Here is a 25632-nt window from a genome sequence, read left to right as displayed (position 1 = left end):
TAGGAGAGAATCAGATGGCTATACAGAGTTTATTAAGGCCACAAGAAAAATCCACAGAAAGATTTATGGGGCTTTAAGGGAAAAAACAATTGGTAGCATGTTTGATTACAGTTATCAGGGAAACTTTCATGGAAGAGGAAACTTTGGGGTTGAGTACGGAATATGTTATATGATTTGGGTAGGTAGTTTCAGAGGGGTGGGAGAAAACAGTTCAGATTTTGATAACTTAGTTGCTGTAGAGCATTCTCAACCTACGAGTTTGGCATTTGGTACTTCTGGATAAATCTGCCTTAATAAACATAGCAGATACCAAAGATAAGAGATCTTTTTGTAAGACCAGTGTGCAGTCAGGCAGTTGTTTTGATCCTAGATGTGTCTCATACTCTCAGGTTTTGTTTTGGCATTAGGCTTTCAACCTGCCTCATCCATCTTCTTACTTACAAATGTTTTTGTTCAATGGTTGATTTACAGCTTTGAAACTCAGAGGAATGGACTGGTGTTTATCTATGACATGTGTGGTTCTAATTATGCCAACTTTGAGCTGGATCTTGGCAAGAAAGTCCTAAACCTGCTGAAGGTAAGGCTATGGAGGGACCTCTCAAGTTTCCTTCAATGCTTGGGATATATATATATTTTTAATTCTTTGGGAAAAGATTTAGGAAAGATGCAAACTTCAGACATTATGTTCAATGTAAAGGTCATCTGTAAATGATGACTACTCTCTGCTTCCTTAGAACAAGAAACGATCTTAAAAGTGAAATGGGAGGAATTCGGGTAAAAAATGCACAGGAACGGCGAGGCGCCATGGCTCATGCCTGTAATCCCAGCACTTTGGGAGGCCGAGGTGGGTGGATCATGAGGTCAAGAGATCAAGACCATCCTGGCCAACATGGTGAAACCCTGTCTCTACTAAAAACACAAAAATTAGCTGAGTGTGGTGGCGCGTGCCTATAGTCCCAGGTACTCGGGAGGCTGAGGCAGGAGAATCGCTCGAACCTGGGAGGCAGAGGTTGCAGTGAGCCGGGATTGTGCCACTGCACTCCAGCCTGGCGACAGAGCGAGACTGTGTCTCAAAAAAAAAAAAAAAAAAAGCACAGGAACATTCTGAGTCATAAAAGTGGGATGGGCTGGGTGCCATGACTCACGCCTGTAATCCCAGCACTTTGGGAATCTGAGGCATACTTATGTGTATAAGGTGTATATGAAACATACATAAATTTAGGCCAGGCATGGTGGCTTACACCAGTAATCTCAGCACTTTGGGAGGCTGAGGCGGACGGATCACGAGGTCAGGAGATCGAGACCATCTTGGCTAACATGGTGAAACCCTGTCTCTACTAAAAATACAAAAAAAAAAAAAAAATTAGCCGGGCCTGGTGGCGGGCGCCTGTAGTCCCAGCTACTTGGGAGGCTGAGGCAGGAGAATGGTGTGAAGCTGGGAGGCGGAGCTTGCAGTGAGCCAAGATCGCGCCACTGCACTCCAGCCTGGGCGACACAGTGAGACTTCGTCTCAAAAAAAAAAAAAAAAAAAAAAAGAAGAAACATACATAAATTTCCTGCTTAGACTTGGGTCCCATCCCCAAGATATCTAATTATGTATATGCAGATATTCTAAAATCTGAAAAAAATTCAAAATCTGAAACACTTCTAGTCCCAAGCATTTTGGATAAGGAATACCCAACCTGTGTTATGAATGGTGCTGTTATGAACATTCTTAAACATGTTTTCTGGTGCATATGTGTAAGAGGGTCTCTAGGGGAGTGTTTCTCAACCTTTTTTCATTGTTGCCTCACTAAGGAGCCTTTTAAAATATTTTTTCCCCTAATAATTCCTCTTCTAATGAAATTTTAATACCATAAACATACTGCATATCTCTATGTACTCTTTAAAATTTATTTTTTATTTTATTTTGTTTTATTTTATTTTATTTTTATGTTTTTTGAGATGGAGTCTTGCTCTTGTCGCCCAGGCTGGAGTGCGGTGGCGCGATGTCGGCTCACTGCAACCTCCACCTCCCGGTTCAAATGATTCTCCTGCCTCAGCCTCCTAAATAGCTGGGATTATAGGCGCCTGCCACCACGCCCGGCCAATTTTTGTACTTTTGGTAGAGACGGGGTTTCTCCACGTTGGCCAGGCTGGTCTCAAACTCCTGACCTCGGGTGATCCACCCGCCTCGGCCTCCCAAAGTGTTGGGATTACAGGCGTGAGCCACTGCGCCTGGCCTTATTTTTTAAATAGAGACAGAGTCTGGCTATGTTGCCCAGGCTGGTCTTGAATTCCTGGGCTCAAGCAGTACCGCCTCCTTGGCCTCCCAAAGTGCTGGGATTATAGGTGTTGGCCACTGTGCCTGGCCTCTTTATGTACTCTGTATACATAAAAAGTGTAAGATTTCTTTTTTTTTTTTTTTTTGAGACGGAGTCTCGCACTGTCGCCCAGGCTAGAGTGCAGTGGCACGATCTCGGCTCACTGCAAGCTCCGCCTCCCGGGTTCACGCCGTTCTCCTGCCTCAGCCTCCAGAGTAGTTGGGACTACGGCGCCCACCACCACGCCCGGCTAATTTTTTTGTATTTTAAGTAGAGACAGGGTTTCACCATGTTAGCCAAGATGGTCTCGATCTCCTCACCTTGTGAACTGCCCGCCTCAGCCTCCCAAAGTGCTGGGATTACAGGTGTGAGCCACTGCACCTGGCCCGATTTCTTTTTTTTATTCTGGCTCACCTCACCCTGCTCTCCTACTTTACCCCTTTGGTGAGGTGATATCTCCCCCATTGAGAATGCATGCTCTAGGGTATACACTTAGGAGTAGATTGTTGGGTCCTAAAGTCTGTGAAGATTTAACTTTATAAGACAATGTCAAACTGTGTTTCAAAGCAGTCGTACCCCCTTGCCATGTGTGAAGATTTCCATTGATCTACATCCTCTCCAGCACTTAATAATGTCAGACTTCTTAATTTTTTTCCCAATCAAATGGATGTGAAATGGTATCTTGTGGTATAGCTTGCGTTTCTTTTATTAGTGAAATTAACTATATCTTCATATATTCGTTAGCTATATATTTTTTCTTCTTCTGTGAAATGTCTATTTATGATTTGTCCATTTAGAAATTAATAGTTTTTAATATATTACTGATTCTAATCCATGAAGATACATATATACACGCACACATATAATGTGTGCGCACAGTAAACTGTCTCTTAATTTATAGCTTGTTTTTTCACTTTTTATGAAGCTCTTTGACTAACAGAAGTTCCTTTTTTTTAAGACCAAGTCTTGCTCTGTTGCCAAGGCTGAGTGCAGTGGCACGATCTTGGCTCACTGCAACCTCCACCTCCTGGGTTCAAGCAGTTCTCATGCCTCAACCTCCCAAGTAGCTAGAATTACAGGCATGTGCCACCACACCCAACTAATTTTTGTATCTTTTGTAGAGATGGAGTTTCACCATGGTGCCTAGGCTGGTCTCAAGCTCCTGAGCTCAAGCAATCCAGCCACCTTGGCCTCCCAAAGTGCTGGGATTACAGGCGTGAACCACTGTGCCCGACCCACAGCGCTTAGTTTCATGCAGTTTTTCAATATTCCGGCCCTTTTCATGGGTATGGTTACCATGCAACACTGGCGGTCTAACTAGGAAGAAATCATTCCTGAGAAATCCAAAAGAAAAAAAAAAAGAGGAATTGTAGCTAGTATCTTCTAGCCTATTCTTTTTGCCACTTTTCTTTCTTTTTTTTTTTTTTTGAGACAGAGTGTTTCACTCTTTTGCCCAGGATGCAGTGCAGTGGTGCTATCTCGGCTCACTGCAACCTCCGCCTCCCATGTTCAAGCGATTCTCCTGCCTTAACCTCCCAAGTAGTTGGGATTACAGGTGCTCGTCACCACACCTAGCTAATTTTTGTATTTTTAGTGGAGATGGGGTTTTGCCATGTTGGCCAGGCTAGACTCTAACTCCTGACCTCGGGTGATCCACTAGCCTTGGCTTCCCAGAGTGCTAGGATTAAAGATGTGAGCCACCGTGCCCAGCCCTTTTTGCCACTTTCAAAAGACTGATTCTTTTTTGTTGTTTGTTTGTTTTGAGACGGAGTCTCTCTCTGTCCCCCAGGCTGAAGCGCAATGGCGTGATCTCAGCTCACTGCAACCTCCGCCTCCCGGGTTCAAGTGATTCTCCTGCCTCAGCCTCCCAAGTAGCTGGGATTACAGGTGCTCATCACCACACTCGGCTAATTTTTGTATTTTTAGTAGCAATGGGGTTTCACCATGTTGGCCAGGCTGGTCTCGAACTCCTGACCTCAAGTGATCCGCCCACCTGGGCCTCTCAAAGTCCTGGGATTACAGGTGTGATCCACCACGCCCAGCCTCAAAAGACTGATTCTCAATCTGACATGTCACTCTGTTCTCTTCAGTTACCCTTTAGTTCTACTGATTGGAGAATCCCCAGCACTCCTCTATGGAGAATATACAGCATCTAGAACAAACTTCTCCAAAGGCCTCTTCACTGAAGTGTGATAAACTACTTTCATCTTTTCCTTCAAAGATGCAACAATTTATTTCAGGACCTAAATGTCCAAGGTCCTTTTACCAGCAAATCAAAAACCATTCTAGGAAAACACCTGTTATTTCCACAAAATGATAAATAAAAAGTAGAAGCTATTACGTCTCTTTTTTCAGAGCAAAGAACTGCAGACCTGGGCCTAGTCTATTTACATGACTGTCTGGGGGTACCTGCTGCAGTCACCAGGGATGGGTGGCAGCTTGGTCAGCAGTGAATAGCCTGCAGCATTCTCCTGTGGTTATAAAGGATTTACCCCTCAATCCCAAACCTTTCCTCAAGGGATTCACAGAAAACCAAGTGATGGTGAAACTTAAGTGGCGAATGGATTACAAAGGCTAACTGGTATCTGTAGATGAACCAGATCTACAGATGTATCTATATGAACATGTAGCTTGCAAATACAGAAGAATACATAGTTGGGGTATTGTCTGGACATCTGGATGAAGTTTTACTAAAGTATAATAATGTCCTTTGTCTCAGAGGTGTGGAAGAGGAAGAGGATGGGGAAATGAGAGAATAGCGTCTTTTCTGGGGGATTTTAAAAATATATATTTCTAGACAATAAAGATTTGTTTGTTTTTCAAATAAATAAATGACTGTATAGCACCCTCATATACTGTCAGTTCAGTAAGTCGTTAACACCTTTTGGAAGGCATCTGGCATTATAAATCCTTAAAAATGCACATACCCTTTGATCAGTTGTATTTCTGAGATTATATGCTAAGGAAACAATCAGGAAAATATAAAAAGAGTATTTACTGCACATTTATTTTAGATAATTAAAAATAATACCTTAAGCTGGCTCCAGTGACTTAAATCTATAATCTCAGCCCTTTGGGAGGCTGAAGTGGGAGAACTGCCTAAGGCTAGGAGTTCAGGACCAGTCTAGGCCACGTAGCAAGACCCTGACTGTACAAAATTTAGCTGCGTGTGGTGGTGTGTGCCTATCATCCCAGCTACCCAGGAGGCTGAGGCAGGAGGATCACTTGAGCCCAGGATATGAGGCTGCAGTGAGCTATGATCGTATGATTGCATTCCAGCCCAGTTGATAAAACCCTGTCTTAAAAAAAAAAAAAAGAATATTCATAATCTTTAGCCAAATAATCCCAGTCTTAGAAACAGCTTCTTAAAATAATTTAAAAGGAGGCCAGGTACAGTGGCTCATGCCTGTAATCCCAGCACTTTGAAAGGCCAAGATGGGCGGATCACTTGAGGCCAGGAGTTCGAGACCAGCCTGGCCAACATGGTGAAAACCCATCTCTGCTAAAAATACAAAAAAGTTAGCCAGGCGTGATGGCACACGCCTGTAATCCCAGCTACTCGGGAGGCTGAAGCAGGAGAATTGGTTGAACCCTTGAGCAGATATCGTGCCACCGCACTCCAGCTTGGGTGACCAAGTGAGACTAAAAAAAAAAAAATATTAAAGTGAGTCTCAAAAAAAAAATTAAAAGGAAAAGATAAAATGAGCATATCAGGATTATTTAGGCCTGAAAGCAAACTGAATAATCAGAATGATGGTTACATGGTTAATTAAATTACCTATGTCATATTTATTCCCCAGGATATTGTGACTTTGTTAAAACTGACAAATAGAAAGTCTAAGTTGGGGAAAGACGGGACTTTTTAATATGTAAAGGTGGAAAACAAAACAGCTACCCACATAGAAAAAAATGTCAGATTCCTACATCTCATACTATGTTCAAAAATCAACTTCAGATAGGTTAAAGTCTTAAATAGCAAAAACAGGCCAGGCATGGAGGCTCACACCTGGAATCCCAACACTGGGAGGCCAAGGCAGGCAGATTGCTTGAGCCCAGTAGTTTGAAACCAGCCTGGGCAACACGATGAAACCATTTGTATTTTTATTCTACAAAAATACAAAAATTAGACAGGCATGGTGGCACATGCTACTTGCGAGGCTGAGGTAGGAGGATCACTTGAGCCTGGGTGGTCAAGGCTACAGTGAGCCATGATGGTGCCATCATACTCCAGCCTGGGCAACAGAGTGAGACCTTGTCTCAAAAAAAAAGGACAAAAACAAAAGTTTAAATTTTTAAAAGAAAATAGCTCCTCAAATGTGGACAAGTGGAAACAATGTGTAAAATAGCTCCTCAAATCTGGACAAGTGGAAACAACCAATGTGTACAAGTGGAAACAACCCAAATGTCCATCAACGGATTAATAGATAAGAAAAATGTGGTATATTTATGAGGAAATATTATTCAGCCTTAGAAAGCACTGTAATTCTGAGACATGCTACAATATGGATTAACCTTGAAAACATTATGCTAAGTAGGATAAACAAGACAAAAAAGGACAAATATAGTAGGATTCCAATAATACGAGGACCTAAAATAGGCAAATTCATAGAGACAGAAAGTAGAACCAAGGTTACTAGGAACTAGGGGGAGAAGGGAATAGGGAGATGTTATTTAATGGGTACAGGGTTTTTGTTTGTGATGATGAAATAGTTCTGAAAATGAATAGTGGTGATGGCTGCATTGTGAACATACTTAACGCCAATAATTGTACACTTAAAATGGTTTAAAAGGTCAATTTTGTTGTGTATATTTTACAATAAAAAACCAAATTAGAAAAATTAATACACATTGGTGGAATCGGTGGTACAGCAGTAAAAAAAAAAAAAAAAAAGTACTTTTTCTGACATTAAAATAGAAAAGGATTTAAGACACACAACACACTAACCAGAAAAGAAAACAGTAATACATTTAACCATTTGAAAATTAAGAACTTCACGCCGGGAGCAGTGGCTCAATGCCTATAATCCCAGCACTCTGGGATGCCAAGGTAGGAGGATCACTTGAGATCAGGAGTTCGAAACCAGCCGGCCAACATGGTGAAACCCTGTCTCTACTAAAAATACAAAAATTAGCCAAGTGTAGTGGCGCAGTCCCAGTTACTTGGGAGCCTGAGGTGGGAGGATCATTTGAGCCTGGGAGGTACAGGACTCAGTGAGTGGCGATTGTGCCACTGCACTCCAGCCTGGGCAACAGCAAGATCCTGTCTCAAAAACAATACAAAACAAAAACAGAGCAGCCAACCAAACAAAAAAACTAAGTACTGTGGATTAGGAATGAATGATTTTTTCATCTTTATATCTTGTGTGGATGAGGATATCTCCTTTTTTTAGATCTCATTTGCCATAGTGCACATTAGATTATATTTATTGATTGGTAAATACATAGATGAATGAATAGATTAAAAAAATGATTATGCATACATCAGACTGAATGAAAAGTTATGAAAGAGAAATTTTTAAAATTTTTAAATTTTTATTTATTATTGTTAAAATTTTGAGATGGAGTTTCGCTCTTGTCGCCCAGGCTGGAGTGCAGTGGTGTGATCTTGGCTTACTGCAACCTCCACTTCCTGGGTTCAAGCGATTCTCCTGCCTTAGCCTCCCGAGTAGCAGGGATTACAGGCACATGCCACCATGCCCGGCTAATCTTTGTATTTTTAGTAGAGATGGGGTTTCACCATGTTGGCCAGGCTGGTCTCAAACTCCTGACATCAAGTGATCTGCCCGCCTCAGCTTCCAGAAGTGCTGGGATTACAGGCGTGAGCCACTGTGCCCAGCCATATTATTTTTTTTGAGACAGAGTTTCACTCTTGTTGCCCAGGGTAAAGTGCAATGGCTTGATCTCAACTCACTGCAGCCTCTGCTTCCTGGGTTCAAGTGATTCTCCTACCTCAGCCTTCTGAGTAGTTGGGATTACAGGTGTCTGCCACCGTGCCTGGCTAATTTTGTATTTTTAGTAGTGATGGGTTTTACCATGTTGGCCAGGCTGGTCTTGAACTCCCAACCTCTGGTGATCCACCCACCTCGGCCTCCCATAATGCTGGGATTATAGGCATGAGCCACCGCACCTGGTCAAGAAATGTTTAATGTTCAGTTTATTCATGATCTCATTTTTCCTTCAAGTTTTAATAACATAACTTTTTTAAGAGGCATATATGTATGCTGATGTGTGGTATGTGTAGGATATCTGTTGAGATGAGAAGTCAGAATAGTTTTTGATCCATAAAGCTTACGGTAGACAAGAACTTAACATTGTTATGTTTAAAGGTAAATCAGCTTCTAATTTCTTCAGTTTGTTTAACCACTTTTCCTCTAGCTGCTGAGATCAAACCTGAATTAGGCTGTAGACTCCCCCTGCTGGGTAAGAATGGAGAGAAGAGCAGAAAACCTAAACTTGGGCTTGAAGAGTCACAGGTTCCATTACACTTAAATCCTCATGTGTTTTCTCCACAGGGAGCATTTCCAGCTCGTTTGAAGAAGGTGCTGATTGTGGGGGCACCCATATGGTTCCGAGTGCCCTATTCCATCATCAGCCTCCTCCTGAAGGACAAAGTCCGGGAGAGGGTAAGGCAAGCTCGCCCTTTTTTATCTGGAGGTGAATAGATACAGTGAATTCCTGCCAATTAATTTTCTACCTTCAAAAAATCCTCCTGGCATGTCTTCTAGAGCCTGTTCTGCTTCTGTTAGTGCATTCACTTATATTCTCTACCTGATGCATTAGTCAGTTCAATACAGACTGCCTCTCTTACTGTCCTACGAGCTTCTTGAAGTTCAAAACTAAACACAGTTTATCTGGTTCTCACTTTCTATAGCACCTTGCATAAGATAGTACTGAAGGAATGTGTCCTGGAGGTAACTTAGGGATAGCTGCTACTTCCAAAATTTATCCTAGTGCTGCATAGGCCTTTAATATTTAACAGCTTGTAATATAACTGCATTAGTTGAACTGGCATTAGAATTTGTTCAACTGGAAACATCATTCAATCCCTTGACCACCAGGGTTGTGGAGGAAAGTTTTTCGTTATGTCTCTTTCTACATTTATTCCTGGCATTTTTTTTTCTCAGAACATCTTGTTGCTTCCCAATTTCAAAAGCGTTCAAAATTACTTTAATTCTGGGCCAAGTGTAATGGCTCATGCTTATAATCCTAACACTTTGGGAGTCCGAGGCCAAGGCGGGAAGATCGCTTGAGGCCAGGAGTTTGAGACCAGCCTAGGCAACACAGTGAGACCCCGCCGCCACAATAAAACCAAAAACTTTAATTCTGTTATAATCTCCTGCGTGTTCCATGATTAAAAGATTTATGGTCTCAGTTACTGATTGCAGCAATTAAAAGACAGGATATGAAAGTGAAAACATTTGGTTCTGTGGAAGCTACTTAGAGACCTAATGACGCAGAGTAGGAGAGAGCTTTTCTTTCTTTTTTTTTTTTTTTTGAGACAGAGTCTCACTCTGTTGCCTAGGCTGGAGTGCAGTGGCACGATCTTGGCTCACTGCAGCCCCGCCTCCTGAGTTCAAGCGATTCTTCTGCCTCAGCCTCCTGAGTAGCTGGGAGTACAGGCGCACGCTACCACACCCAGCTAATTTTTGTATTTTTAGTAGAGACGGTGTTTCACCATATTGGCCAGGCTGGTCTCGAACTCCTGACCTCATGATCCGCCCACCTCAGCCTCCCAAAGTGCTGGGATTACAAGTGTGAGCCACCTTTTTTGAGACGGAGTCTCGCTCTGTCTCCCAGGCTGGAGTGCAGTGAAGCGATCTCGGCTCACTGCAAGCTCCGCCTCCCAGGTTCAAGCCATTCTCCTGCCTCAGCCTCCCTAGTAGCTGGGACTACAGGCGTGTGCTGTCACGCCCGGCTAATTTTTTGTGTTTTTAGTAGAGACGGAGTTTCACTGTGTTAGCCAGGATGGTCTTGATCTTCTGACCTCGTGATCCACCCACCTCAGCCTCCCAAAAGTGCTGGGATTACAGGCATAAGCCACCGTGCCCAGCCAGGAGAGATCTTTTCTTTCTTTTTTTTTTTTTTTTGAGACAGAGTTTTGCTGTTGTCGCTCAGGCTAGAGTGCAATGGCATGATCTTGGCTCACTGCAACCTCCGTCCCCCGGGTTCAAGTGATTCTCCTGCCTCAGCCTCCCAAGTAGCTGGGATTACAGGCTCCTGCCAACATGCCCAGCTAATTCTTGTATTTCTTTAGTAGAGATGGGGTTTCACCATGTTGGACAGGCTGGTCTCAAACTCCTGACCTCAGGTGATCCACCTGCCTCAGCCTCCCAAAGTGCTGGGATTATAGGCATGAGCCACCGTGCCAGCTGGAGAGATCTTTTATAAGGTAACTCTTGGCCGGGCGCGGTGGCTCACGCCTGTAATCCCAGCACTTTGGGAGGCCGAGGCAGGCGGATCACGAGGTCAGGAGATCGAGACCATCCTGGCTAACACGGTGAAACCCCGTCTCTACTGAAAATACAAAAAATTAGCCGGGCGTGGTGGCGGGCACCTGTAATCCCAGCTACTTGGGAGGCTGAGGCAGGAGAATGGCGTGAACCCGGGAGGCGGAGCTTGCAGTGAGCAGAGATCGCGCCACTGCACTCCAGCCTGGGCGAAAGAGCGAGACTCTGTCTCAAAAAAAAAGACACAAAAAAAACAAAATAAGGTAACTCTTTGAGAGGAATCCATAGGCAAGTTCTTGCACTTGAATTATAGGAATTATACATGCATGTATAAACTCAAAATATATTAAGCACTTTTTGTAGTCGAAGCACTGGTTCCTGATAATTAAAAATTAAGTGAGACAGTCTACCCTCAAGGAGCTCATGGTCTTGATAGGGAACACAGAGATACACATATGAGGACTTTGGCTCTGCAGGAATGCAGAGGAGCATATGGCCTCAGGCAGTCAGGAAAGACTTCACAGAAGAGGTGAGCTGTGCTGGTCCATGAAGAGGCAGAGGAGGAAAGGAAGGCATTCCAAGAAGAGGCGACAGCAAAAGAGATGAGCTTTTAGGAGGAAGAGAATCCCCATTCCACAGAGATCCTAAGGAGAACCAGTTAAGCTAATTAGTTCCAGCATGGCTATGTCCAAGCAGAGAGCAGAATTAAGTTTTATGGTTACTACAAAAAATTAGCTGGGCGTGGTTGTGTGCATCTGTATTCCCAGCTACTTGAGGGGCTGAGGTGGAAGGATCACTTGAGCCCAGGAGGTTGAGGCTGCAGTGAGCCTTCATCACGCCACTACACTCCAGGCTGGGTGAAAAAGTGAGACCCTGTCTCAAAAAAAAAAGTGTTATCTCACATTTTTCCTGGGCTACCCTGCCTCTGGGTGTCTTGCTTTCATAGAATCCTATCTTTGTGAACAGTTATACCAAGCTGAGTAAAATACAAGCTAACAGGCCTTAGAATTGGTTGTCTGAGTATGGGGTTGACAAAAATAACTACTACCTATGCATTCTTAGTGGCCAAAAAAAGAGTACCAGCATGCAGCGATGCTGGGAAGCCTTGTTAATAATATAAAGCTTTTGTTCACTACATCGTCCTTTCAGAAGATGTATAACAGTGTCCCTAATTCCAGGAGTGAATTTTATATACATTCTGGGAGTTCACACTTTTATCTGGCAAATTCATAGGACTTAAATCTCAGGCAGATGAAATGTAGTCTACTACTTTTACAAGTATACCTTGTATTTCAAGAAAATCTTATCCCATCCTCCAAACCTGATATAAATACATTTATTCTTTGTCACTCTATATGCCTTTCCCTCCTCCCACATACTCACATGGTTCTTTCTAACCTTCCAGATTCAAATATTAAAGACATCTGAGGTCACGCAGCATCTGCCCAGGGAGTGTCTTCCAGAAAACCTGGGTGGGTACGTCAAAATTGATCTCGCCACTTGGAATTTCCAGTTCCTACCCCAGGTGAACGGCCACCCAGATCCCTTCGATGAGATCATCCTGTTCTCCCTCCCTCCTGCCTTAGACTGGGACTCAGTACATGTTCCAGGTCCCCATGCTATGACCATCCAAGAGTTGGTGGACTATGTTAATGCCAGGCAAAAGCAAGGAATCTATGAGGAATATGAAGACATTCGTCGTGAGAACCCTGTTGGCACTTTCCACTGTTCCATGTAAGTAGAAAAAGTTTGGGCCAGCAGCTGGTTACCAGGATGCTTCTGGTAGGCTCTGGCAACAGCTCCTTCCACCCCTCACTTGCTTAGCAGAGACCCTTCCTTATGTTAGGGAACATCACTCTCACATAAATGATGGTTTCTCGCATGCAGAAAGAGGTACTTTCTGCTTTGGTGCTTCTTGCTAACATCCTATGCTCTGAAATTTCTGAAGGTCTTTGGTACCAACAGGATAACCCTGTTGGACATATTTTTGGATGTTTTTCTGAAATGCAAGTTGTTTTTTTTTTAAAGTAGGTTCAAAATAGGCTACTCTCTATTCCAGTACTCAGTGTGAGTGCTGGTCTGTTCATTTGGGCAGTTTCTCCCCATAACATTTATGGTATAACATTACTTCTTGAGGAGGGGTATGTGGTACACTTATAATAATCCACAGTCAGAGAGTACAGTTGCCTCACAGGACTTTAACCCCTTGAGATTTTCATTCTACTCAAATCCTATCACAAAACCATCTGGCTAGTTTATAACTCTGGCTCGTAACTACTTGATAACTATATATACATACATACATATATATATATACACACCCACACACAAATTAGCTGGGTGTGGTGGCGCACACCTGTAATTCCTTCCTTCCTCCCTCCCTCTCTCTTTTTTTTTTTTCTTTCTGAGACGGAGTCTCGTTCTGTCACCCAGGCTGGAGTGCAATGGCATGATCTCGGCTCACTGCAACCTCCACCTCCCAGGTTCAAGCGATTCTTCCTGCCTCACCCTCCCAAGTAGCTGGAATTATAGGCGCGCACCACCATGCCTGGCTAATTTTTGTATTTTTAGTAGAGACAGGGTTTCACGATGTTGGCCAGGTTGGTCTTGAACTCCTGACCTCAGGTGATCTGCCTGCCTCAGCCTCCCAAAGTGCTGGGATTACAGGTATGATCTACCGCACCTGGCCTCTTTTTCTTTTTTCTCTTCTCTTCTTTTCTTCTTCTCTTCTCCTTTTCTTTTCTTTTATCCTTTTCTTTTCCTCAAATTCCTAGGTTAAAGCGATCCTCCTACTTCAGCCTCCTGAGTAGCTGGGACTACAGGTATGTGCCACTATGTCCAGCTAATTTTTTATTTTTTGAAGAGATGGGGTTTCGGCATGTTGCCCAGGCTGGTCTCAAACTCCGAGGCTCAAGTGATCCTCCTGCCTCAACCTCCCAAAGTGTTGGGATTACAGGTGTGAGCCACCGCACCTGGTCAGATTATTTCTCTTACCATGTTGCTGTCATTTCTCTTACCATGTTTTAATTGGCTGCCCCAGAAATCTCTTTCTCTCCAGCTAGTGAGCTGTGACTGTTGAAAACTACAGAAACTAGGGCTGGGGGCAGTGGCTCATGCCTATAATCCCAGCACTTTGGGAGTAAAGGTATAGGAGGATCATTTGTGCCCAGGAGTTTGAGACTAACCTGAGCAGCATAGCAAGACCCTACCTCTACAAAAATAAAAAGCGAAAAAATTAGCCAGGCATGGTGGCACACTCCTGTTGTCCCAGCTATGCAGGAGGATCACTTGAGCCCGGGAGGTCAAGACCACAGTGAGTTACGATCACGCCACTGAGCTCCAGCCTAAGTGACAGAGTAAGACTTTGTCTAAGGAAAAAAAAAAAAAAGAAAGAAAGAAAATGAGGGAAGCCATCCTAGTGGGTCCCAGCCTCATATTCCAACTTAACCAAAAATTCCCTCTGTGAGTGACACAAGTTATTTCCCTTCTCAGCACTTTGGTTTTCCTCTGTATAATATGTGACTACTGGACTCTGATATTCACCTACCTTTGTAGCTTAAATGTTTTAGAAATCTAGGATTCTGTGAGTACCTCTTCTCTCTTGTAACTCCTGTCCAGTGTAGTCAGTGTGTTCTGAATAAGATGCAGGGATAGAGTCTTTTAGCAAAGCAAAGAGGGAAAATAATGAGTTGGGGAAAATAATGAGATAGGGTAAGTAAGAGATAAGAGGCACTTGAGAAAGAAGTCAATCAGAGCAAGAATGCAAAGGAAAATAAGAGGAGAAAAAGGGGACACAGACCATATATCAACAAGGGAAATTATTCTTTTCTCTCATACAGCTCTGTTTCTTCCCTACCAGCTCCAGACCCCTATTTTTATTTAATTTTTATTTCATTTTACTTATTGTATTTATTATATTATTATTATTATTATTTTTTAGAGACAGGGTCTTGCTCTGTCCCCCAGACTGGAGCATAGTGGCATGATCATGGCTCACTGCAGCCTCCATCTCTTGATGCTCAATTGATCCTCCTGCCTCAGCCTCTTGAGTAGCTGAGACCACAGACATGCACCACCATGCCTGGCTAATTTTTTAAATTTTTTGTAGAGTCTCCCTATGTTGCCCAGGCTGGTCTTGAACCCCTGGGCTCAAGTGATCCTCCTGCCTCAGCCTTCCAAAGTGCTGGAATTATGGGTGCTACCTATACCCAACTACCAGACTCCCTGTTTATATCCAATCTCTTTTGCAAACAGAACAGTTATTCCCTTAAAGTCTTTTTTGTTGTTGTTGAGACAGTCTCACTCCATCACCCAGGCTGGAGTGCAATGGTATGATTTCGGCCCACTGCAACCTCCACCTTGTGGGTTCAAGCCATTCTGTGCCTTAGTCTCCCAAGTAGATGGAATTACAGGTGTGTGCCACCACACCCAACTAATTTGTGTGTGTGTATATATGTGTGTGTGTGTATGTTTGTTTGTTTATTTATTTATTTATTTATTTATTTTGAGACAGAGTCTCACTCTCGGCCAGGCTAGAGTGCAGTGCCACGATCTCAGCCCACTGCAACCTCCATCTCCCGGCTCAAGCAATTCTCCTGCCTCAGCCTCCTGAGTAGCTGGGATTACAGGCGTGTGCCACCACACCCGGTTAATTTTGTATTTTTAGTAGAGATGGGGTTTCACTGTGTTGGCCAGGCTGGTCTCAAACTCCTGACCTCGGGTGATTCGTCCTCCTTGGCTTCCCAAAGTGCTAGGATTACAGGCGTGAGCCACCATGCCTGGCCTAATTTGTGTATTTTTAGTAGAGATGGGGTTTTGCCATGTTGGCCAGGCTGATCTCGAACTCCTGACCTCAAGTGATCTGCCCACCTCAGCCCTGCAAAGGGCTGGGATTACAGGCATGAGCCACTATGCCCAGCCTCCCTTGCAGTCTTGAATCAAGGAAATACGTTGGAGCAGGCAGGCATGCTAGGCTGATCTAAGAGGATGCACACTTATCCTGGGGATTCTTCACCTTGCTCTCGGTGCTTTTGCAACTACCAGCTGCTGTGAGGCCCTTGAGATGTCATTTCTACTATGGAGTCTCCCCTCCTCCATTAAAAAAGTGGGTTTGGCTGGGTGCGGTGGCTCACGCCTGTAATCCCAGCGCTTTGGGAGGTTGAGGCTGGCAGATCACGAGGTCAAGAGATTGAGAACATCCTGGCCAACATGGTGAAACCCCGTCTCTTCTAATAATACAAAAATTAGCTGGGTGTGGTGGCACGCACCTGTAGTCCCAGCTACTTGGGAGGCTGAGGCAGGAGAATCACTTGAGCCCAGGAGGCGGAGGTTGCTGTGAGCCAAGATCATGCCACCGCACTCCAGCCTGGGCGATAGAGCAAGACTCTGTCTCAAAAAAAAAAAAAAAAAAAGTGGGTTTAGATCGTCTTGTTGGCATCATCCAAACCAGCTACCATTTGACAATCAGAGAACAGATCTCTCATCTAATGAGAGGACTTCCTAGTCTTGCCTGTTGAATGACTGATTCCCCACTTTATGATTTAGAACCTAGAATCCTCATCAGCTCCAAGCCTCTGACTTATACCAACTCCCAGTAGAGCTACTTACAAAGAACAAACTGTGTCTCCCTTGGAATTCTGGATTATGAAGTGGCTATCAGTGTATATTCACTCTTGCCCAGGAATCCCCTGGACCAAGAGACTTTCTTTCTCTTTTCTCTTTTTACTTTTTCTTATAATTGTAGATTCACCTGCAGTTGTAAGAAATAATGGAGACAGATTACATGTACCCTTTCTACAGCTATCCCATGGTAACATCTTCCAAAACTATAGTGTAATATCACAGCCAGAATGTTAGTATAGATACAATCCACCAATCTGATTTAGACTTCCCCAGTTTTACTTCATTTTTGTGTATTTAGTTCTGTGCAGTTTTGTCACACGTGTAGGTTTGTGTATCTGTCACCATAATCAAGATACAGAGTTCTATCACCACAAGGCTCCCCTCATTGCCCTTCAATATTTTTATTTTACACTTGATCTTAGCCAAAAGACTGAGAAGCGATCAATATTTTTATTTTTATTTACTTATTTTTTTAAGACAGAGTCTTGCTCTGTCATCCAAGCTGGAGTGCTGTGGTGCAATCTCGGCTCCCTGTAACCTCTGCCTCCCAGGTTCAAGCAATTCTCCTGCCTCAGCCTCCCAAGTAGCTGGGATTACAGGCATGCACCACCATGCCTGGCGAATTTTTGTATTTTTACTACAGTCAGGGTTTCACCATGTTGGCCAGGCTGATCTCAAACTCCTGACCTCAGGCGATCCACTCACCTCGGCCTCCCAAAGTGCTGGGATTACAGGCGTGAGCCACCGTGCCCAGCCTCATTGCCCTATAGTAAACATATACCTCCTTCCCACCACCTCCCCATTCCTAACCCCTGCAACCACTAATCTATTCTCCATTTCTATAATTTTGTCCTTTCCAAATTGTTGTTATATCAAGTAACATTATATAAAATGTAAAAAAATTACATACATACTGTATGTAATCTTTTAGGATTGGTTTTATTCACTAGGCATATTCGTATAGGAAGGGAGAAATATATATATTTTTTTCTCTGAGATGTGGTCTCGCTCTGTCGCCCAGGCTGGAGTTCAGTGGCGTGATCTCAGCTCGCTGCAACCTCCGCCTCATGGGTTCAAGTGATCTCCCGCCTCAGTCTCCCAAGTAGCTGGGATTACAGGTGCCTGCTACCACGCCCAGCTAATTTTTTTTTTTTGTATTTTTAGTAAAGATAGGGTTTCACCATATTGACTAGGCTGGTCTCCAACTCCTGACCTCAGGTGATCCGCCAGCCTCGGCCTCCCAAAGTGCTGGGATTACAGGCATGAGCCACCGCGCTGGGCTGAAATTTTTAAAGATTTTACAGACAACTATGTTCCTACCACAGAATCAACACTGACTCTTGTTAATATTTTGTTATATTTGCTTCATCTTTTTTGTTTGTTTGTTTGAGACAGAGTTTTGCTCTTGTTGCCCAGGCTGGAGTGCAATGGTGTGACTTCAGCTCACTGCAACCTCCGCCTCCTGGGTTCAAGCGATTCTCCTGCCTTAGCCTCCCAAGTAGCTGGGATTACAGGTGCCCGCTACCAAGCCCAGCTAATTTTTTGTATTTTTCATAGAGACGGGGTTTTGCCATGTTGGTCAGAGTGGTCTCGAGCTCCTCACGTCAGGTGATCCACCCACCTTGGCCTCCTAAAGTGCTGGAATTACAGGCATGAGCCCCCACACCTGGCCTTTTTCTTTCTTTTTAAGAGAGACATGTGTTCTTGCTCTGTCGCATAGGTTGGAGTGCAGGTGCGGTGGCACTGTCATAGCTTATGGCAGCCTTAACCTCCTGGGCTCAAGTGATTTTCTTGCCTTAGCCTTCCTAGTAGCTGGGACAAGAAGTATGGGGTACCACACCTTGCTAATTTTTTTGAAGTTTTTGTAGAGATGGAGTCTTGCTCTGTTGCCCAGGCTGGTCTCAAACTCCTGGGCTCAAGTGATTCTCCCACCTCAGCCTCCCAAAGCACTAGGATTTTAGGCATGAGCCACTGTGCCCAGCTGTCTTTTTAATTATTATATGAGAGAAAGAATTTATTATAAAGTTGAAATTCCTTCTAATCCACATCCTTAGTTCTCCCCACTCATCATAAGCAGCTACTAGTATGAATATGGTATTTCTTTCTAGTTGATTTTATTTATACTGTTATATATGCATAAGCACTCATGAACAATATAGAGTATTATTTTATATGTGTGACCTTTGTAATTTCTTTGCTTTCAGTTAATATATGCAAATAATTTTTTTCAAAACCAAACAGTTCTAAAGAAGACAAGCAATGACAAAATAAATAGCAAATTCCTGTTTTACCCTCAGTTCCATTACCTATAATCATGTATTCAACTCTTGTAGCTGTTTCCCCTGGTATTTCATCCCTAATTCTAAATTAAAATGCTTATAATATGCCAGGCACAGTGGCTCATGCCTGTAATCCCAGCATTTTGGGAGGCTGAGGTGGGTAGATCGTTTGAGCCTAGGATTTCAAGACCAGCCTGAGCAACATGTAGAGACAGGTGGAAACCCTGTCTCTACAAAAATTACAAAAATTAGCTGGGTGTGGTGGCGTGTGTTTGTAATCCTAGCTACTTGGGAGGCTGAGGTGGGAAGCTCACTTGAGCCTGGGATGTTGAGGCTGCAGTGAGCCAAAATTGTGCCACTGGACTCCAGCTTGGAATACAGAGCGAGACCCTGTCTCAAAAAAAAAAAAAAATAATAATAATAATAATACTTTTAGTGACTTTTATTGTAGGTGCTCATTTAGCTCTTATACTATGTCTCCACTTTCATTTTGACTACTCTTCCAATAATTATATGTAACATTCTTAAATTGAATCGTCATTGTACATTATTATGACTATGTAAATTATTTTTACTGGAGAGCTACATGGGCTACTATGAAATGATCAAATATATTAACAATTTTTTTTTTTTTTTTAAATTTTTAGAAGAGATGGGATTTCACCATGTTGGCCAGGCTGGTCTCAAAATCCTGGCCTCAAGTGATTCACCTGCCTCGGCCTCCCAAAGTGCTGGGATTATAGGTGTGAACCACTACGTCCAGCCTTTTTTTTTTTTTTTGAGACAGGCTCTCACTCTCTCACCCAGGTTGGAGTACAGTGGCTCTATCTCAGCTCACTGCAACCTCTGCTTCCCAAACTCAAGCAATTCTCTCACCTCAGCCTCCAGAGTAGCTGGGACCACAGGCATGCTTCACCACGTCTGGCTAATTTTTTGTATTTTTGTAGAGATGGGGTTTTGCCATGTTGCCCAGGTTGGTCCCAAACTCCTGAGCTCAGGCAGTCCACCTGCCTCAGCCTCCCAAAATACTGGGATTACAGGAATGAGCCACTACACCTGGCCTAATGATCTTATCAATTCAATTTTTTGTTTCTTCTGGAGTTAATTACCAGATTTTTTCATTTCCTTTAGTTTTCTGTATACATTCCTCATTCTTTTTCTTTTGTTTTTTGTTGTTGTTGTTGTTGTTTTGTTTTGTTGTTGTGGTTGTTGTTTTGATGTTGCCCAGGCTGGAGTGCAGTGGCGCGATCTCGGCTCACTGCAACCTCCACACCCTGGGTTCAAGCGATTCTCATATCTCAGCCTCCTGAGTAGCTGGGATTATAGGCAACTGCCACCTTGCCCAGCTAATGTTTTTTGTTATTTTTAGTAGAGACATGGTTTCACTATGTTGGCTAGGCTGGTTTCGAACTCCTGACCTCAAGTGATCTGCCCACCTTGGCCTCCCAAAGTGCTGGGATTATAGGTGTGAGCCACCATGCTTGGCCCTTCATTATTTTTCTATATGCCCAATCAGATTTATTTTACAGTGTTATCATTAGTTTCCAAGTGATTGAATGTATCAGATAATCAATTGCATCTATTTTTTTTTTCCTGAGACCTCACTTTCAGAACTTTTTCTTTCATTCTAGTCTAAACTGTGGTTGGTTATTCTCTAGGCTTGTTCCTCAGTTTTTATCTTGCAGTTTTCCCTCTTTCCTTTGTTGGATCTTGTTTCCTAATTGTAGACCATCTTCTTTCTTTTATTCTATTTTGCTGGAGTATAGAACTCTAGGTTAGAAATAACTTTATCTCAGAATTTTTAAGGCAATGCCTTTCCAATTACTAGTGATGCTGTCTGTGAATTGTCTGATCTTATTCTTTCTCAATCTATCTATTTATTTATTATTTATTTATTTATTTAAGATGGGGTCTTACTCTGCCACCCAGGCTGGAGTGCAGTGGCACAATCTCAGCTCACTGCAACCTCCACCTTCTGGGTTCAAGTGATTCTCCTGCCTCAGCCTCCTGAGTAGCTGGGACTACAGGCGTGTGCCATCATGCCTGGCTAATTTTTGTATTTGTGGTAGAAACGGAGTTTCACCATGTTGGCCAGGCTGGTCTCAAACTCCTGACTTCAGGAGATCTGCCCTCCTTGGCCTCCCAAAGTGCTGGGATTGCAGGAGTGAGCCATTGCACCCAGTCTAACTTTCTTAAACAGAAAAAGAAATTATCTTTAAAATGCCCAGGGAAGAAAAAAGGAAAACAATAGATCATTTAAAAGGATTGAGAGAGGCTGGGCACAGTGGCTCAAGCCTGTAACCCCAGCACTTTGGGAGGCTGAGGAGGGCAGATCACCTGAGGTCAGGAGTTCAAGACCAGCCTGGCCAACATGGCGAAACCCCGTCTCTGCTAAAAATATAAAAATTAGCCAGGTGTGGTGGCAGGCTCCTGTAATCCCAGCTCCTCGGGAGGCTGAGGCAGAAGAATCCCTTGAACCTGGGAGGCGGAGGTTGCAGTGAGCCAAGATTGTGCCACTGCACTCCAGTCTGGGGGATAGAGCGAGACTCTGTCCACCCCCTGCAAAAAAAAAGATTCACAATGATGTGCCTTAGTGTAGGTCCTCTTTTAAAATTTATTACGTTGGTTACTTGATAGATTCTTTTAATCTGAAGGTTTGTTATTTAGTTCTAGGGCTTTTCTTATTACACTGTGTTTTAAATGATTTCTTTCCTTGTATTATGTTAGTTCTCGCTCGCGCTCTCTCTATATGTAAATATATAGATTATATATATATATATGGGATTGATAAACTTTTTCTTAAAGGGTAAGATAGTAAATATTTCGGTATTGTGAGGTTTACAGTCTTTGTTACAAGTACTCAACGCTGTCAAAATATACTTAGTGAGTACAGAAATAAATGAGCTTGACTATGTTCCAATAAAACATTATTTACAAAAACAAGTAGCCAGGGCATAGTTTACTGACTCAACACTGTCAATATATACTTAGTGAGTACAGAAATAAATGGGCTTGACTGTGTTCCAGTAAAACTTCATTTACAAAAACAAGTGGCCAGGGCATAGTTTGCTGACTTATGTCCCAGAATGATTCTCTTAACTTTCTTCATCTTTCTCATATTTTCTTTTTCTTTTCTTTTTTTTTTTTTTAATGAGACGGAGTCTCGCTCTGTTGCCCAGGCTGGAGTACAGTGGCGCAATTTCAGCTCACTGCAACCTCCATTTCCCGTGTTCAAGCAATTCTCATGCCTCAGCCTCCCGAGTAGCTGGGACTACAAAGCGTGTGCCACCATGCCCTGCTGATTTTTGTATTTTTAGTAGAGACGAGTTTCAACATGTTGGCCAGGCTGGTCTTAAACTTCTGACCTCAAGTAATCCGTCCACCCCAGCCTCCCAAAGTGCTGGGATAACAGGCATGAGCTACTGTGCCTGGCCAGTTTTTCTCATATTTTCATCACTTTTTTTGTTTTGTTTTGTATTCTGGAAATTTCCTCAACTTTCTCTTTTATCTCGTCTATTAAAATTCCTATTTTGGATATTATTTTTAATTTCCAAGAGCTTTTCTTCTCTGTTCCTTTTTCACTGCACTCTCTTCTTGTTTTATGTATAATTGTATCATCTATTTTCTCTTTGAGGATACTGATAGCCTTTTAGAGGTTATTTTTCTCTTATTGACTATCTTTTTTTTTAAACTTCTGTAGCCCCCATGTGTTTGAATTATGGGGTTTTTTGTTTGTTTATTTTTTGTTTGATTTTGAGACAGGGTCTCACTTTGTCACCCAGGGTGGAGTGCAGGGATGCAATCATAGCTCACTGCAGCTTCTGTCTCCCAAGCTTAGGTGATCCTCCTACCTCAGCTTCCTGAATAGCCGGGACTACAGGTGTGTACCTCCATGCCCAGCTAATTTTTTTAATTTTTAGTAGAGACAAGGTCTTGCTATGTTGCCCAGGCTGGTCTTGAACTCCTGAGCTCAAGTGATCCTCCCACCTTGGCCCTCCCAAAGAGTTAGGATTACAGGCATGAGCCACTGTGACCAGCCTGAATTGTGTTATTTGAATTGTGTATTAAAGTCTTTGTGTAAGGGCTTTCCTTAATTACATTGAGATCCTTGGCTTTTAGTTCACATTTATGGTCCTTAAAAGCTGCATGGTTACAAAAGCAGACAGTGATGAACAAAAACAAAAACAAGCTGCATGGAAGCTCGTTTTGCATGGATGAGCTTCAGATTATAATGATCAGACAACTAGCTTTTTGTTGGGTATTCTCCAAATGACAGAATTCTTTCACCTGATGCTGTTTACTTTATCCAGTGAAGAGTTCTCCTGTCCTTTGGATCCGCTGAGGGGATCCAAACTTGGATATGAGTGTAGGTCAGGACAATGAGAATGGGTCAGGGATTTTCACTACATAACATTCAGATTTTCATTTTATTCCCATTTTTAGCTCTGTTCCTCACCTTGCTTTCCATGGTAAGGGAGTTCTAAGGGTGTGCCATCTTGTCTCTCTATAGGTACCTCCCTTGGTCCTAGTTTCTGTGTCTGGCCACGTCAGCCAAAATCCTCCTATCTGCTTTTTCTCTGTCAAAATGAGTTGAACACTCTTTGTGTGCTGATGTCTCCACTGTCACTTTTTGGGTTTGTAGTGAATACTCCTTTTTCATCATTTTAGTGAAGCTACTGGATGAATGGAGTGCAGTCAATATGTGTTATCAACCTAACCATGTTAAACTGGCATTTAAGGTCAGGCTCAGCGACTCACACCTATAATCCCAGCACTTTGGGAGGCTGAGGTGGGAGGATTGCTTGAGCCCAGGAGTTTGAGACCAGCCTGGGCAATGTGGCAAAACCCTTTCTCTACAAAAAATTTAAAAATTAGCTGGGCGTGGTGGTGTGCATCTGTAGTCCCAGCTACTCCTGGGCTCAGGATCACCTGAGCCCAGGGAGATTAAGGCTGCAAGTGAGCTGTGATTGTGCCACTGGACTCCAGCCTGGGTGACCCTGGAGACCTTTGAGACCCTGTCTCAAAAAGAAAATGAAATTGGAATTGAAGAGATTTGGTTTGAACATCTTTTGACAAATAAGTAGTAGAAATTTTTATCTGCAGCTAGAGTTTTTTTGGTGGTATACCCCATTTCTCTCCCCTTCTCTCCCTCTCTCTCTTTTTACTAATGTGCTCCTCATCTCTGTCTGAGACCTCATCAAAATGGATTTTATCACCCATATTTCTACCAGTTTTCTGATCAGTATCACTTAGGTAATCTCTAAGAAGATTGAGGCTTTCTCTATAGCTCTTCTTTTTCTGAGCCCGTAGTAGAATTGCCTTTTATGCCTGTTTATGGCAACATAGGCTTTTTCTGCATGTACTTCCAAATTCTATCAGCTCTGTCCATTACCCAGGTCCAAAGCTGCTTCCACATTTTTAGTTATTTGTTACAGAAGCACCCCACTTCTTAGTACCAATTTCTGCTTTGGCCATTTGGGACTCCCATCCCCACTCCTTCTCTCTGTTTTTAAATTTAATTTTTTTTTTTTTTTTTTGAGATAACGTCTTGCTTTGTCACTCAGGCTGGAGTGCAGTGGTGTGATGTTGGCTCACTGCATCCTCCACCTCCCAGGTTCAAGCGATTCTCCTGGCTCAGCCTCCTGAGTAGCTGGGATTACAGGTGTGTGCCATCACACCTGGCTAATTTTTGTATTTTTAGTAAAGGCAGGGTTCTATCATCTTGGCCAGTCTGGTCTTGAACCCCTGACCCCAGGTGATCCACCCGCCTTGGCCTCCCAAAGTGCTGGGATTACAGGCATGAGCCACCACACCCAGCTTCTCTTTTTTTTAAGTCAGGGTTTCTCTTCGTCACCCAGGCTGGTGTGCAGTGGCGCTGTCATAGCGCACTGCAGCCTTGACTTCCTGGGCTGAAGCGGTCCTCCCACCTTAGACTCCTGAGTAGCTAGGAGTACAGGTGTGTGCCATGATGCCCGGCTAATTTTTTGACTTCTCTCTAGAGATAAGCTCTCATTAGGCAGGGCGCAGTGGCTCATGCCTGTAATCCCAACACTTCGGGAGGCTGAGGCGGGCAGATCACGAGGTCAGGAGATTGAGACCATCCTGGCTAACATGGTGAAACCCCGTCTCTACTAAAAATACAAAAAAATTAGCTGGGCGTGGTGGCGGGAGCCTGTAGTCCCAGCTACTCAGGAGGCTGAAGCAGGAGAATGGCGTGAACCCAGGAGGTGGAGCTTGCAGTGAGTCGAGATCACGCTACTGCACTCCAGCCTGGGCAACAGAGTGAGACTCCGTCTCAAAAAAAAAAAAGAGATAAGCTCTCATTACATTTCCCAGACTGCTCACGAACTCCTGGCCTCAAGCAATCCTCCTGCCTCCCAAAGTGCTGGGACTACAGGTGTGAGCCACCATGCCTGGTCTCCCTCTCTCTTTTGAATGGAGATATGTTTACTTTTAGAAGTAGTATGTACTTACCACAAAAAATGTTAAATGATATGGAACTGTATGGGCTAGAAATTGAAAAGCTTCCATGTCTCCACCCCTAAGAGTAATTGACACCCCTTTAGCATGGTCAGATTTTGTACATACATACTGTCCCCACTTTTTCTTTATTCTTGCTTGTTTGTTTCGTTTCCTTCAGGTCTCCAGGAAACCTAGAGAAAAACCGTTATGGGGATGTACCCTGCCTGGACCAAACTAGAGTGAAGCTAACAAAGCGAAGTGGCCATACTCAGGTAGACAGATAAATGTAATCTTTTTAGGTGCACTGGGGGAAATAGAGCTTCTTCCAAAGTGAAGCTTACTAATACTTCGGTAGAATGAAAGTAGACTCCGAGGCCAGAGAGATTAGGTTTGAGTTTATATTTTGCTACATACTAGTCTGTGACATAGGCAAGTCCTCAAATGCCCATCTCACAGTATTGAGTGGAAATTAAATGAAATTCTTTATGTGAATGCTGATAGTGCAAGGTCTGATGTATT

At 43.3% G+C, this 25632-nt stretch overlaps 1 protein-coding gene and 1 pseudogene across 2 annotated transcripts in view; both read left to right on the top strand.

The window, feature by feature from the left end:
• The window catches only part of PTPN9 (protein tyrosine phosphatase non-receptor type 9), a 107353-nt gene that overhangs the window by 61656 nt on the left and 20065 nt on the right, over window positions 1–25632 (top strand). For both annotated transcript variants that reach the window (XM_034939164.3, XM_063596807.1), the window contains exons 5-8: window positions 472–577; window positions 8816–8926; window positions 12156–12484; window positions 25292–25385. In XM_034939164.3, coding sequence (XP_034795055.1) covers window positions 472–577; window positions 8816–8926; window positions 12156–12484; window positions 25292–25385 — 640 coding nt within the window. The remainder of the gene's footprint in view (window positions 1–471; window positions 578–8815; window positions 8927–12155; window positions 12485–25291; window positions 25386–25632) is intronic.
• On the top strand, window positions 4702–8796 carry LOC103786164 (small nuclear ribonucleoprotein F-like; annotated as a pseudogene).

The sequence above is a fragment of the Pan paniscus genome, chromosome 16, assembly GCF_029289425.2.
Source record: "Pan paniscus chromosome 16, NHGRI_mPanPan1-v2.0_pri, whole genome shotgun sequence".
NCBI lineage: Eukaryota > Metazoa > Chordata > Mammalia > Primates > Hominidae > Pan > Pan paniscus.
Note: the sequence above shows the minus strand (reverse complement) of the source record. Positions and strands in the feature narration are given on the sequence as shown.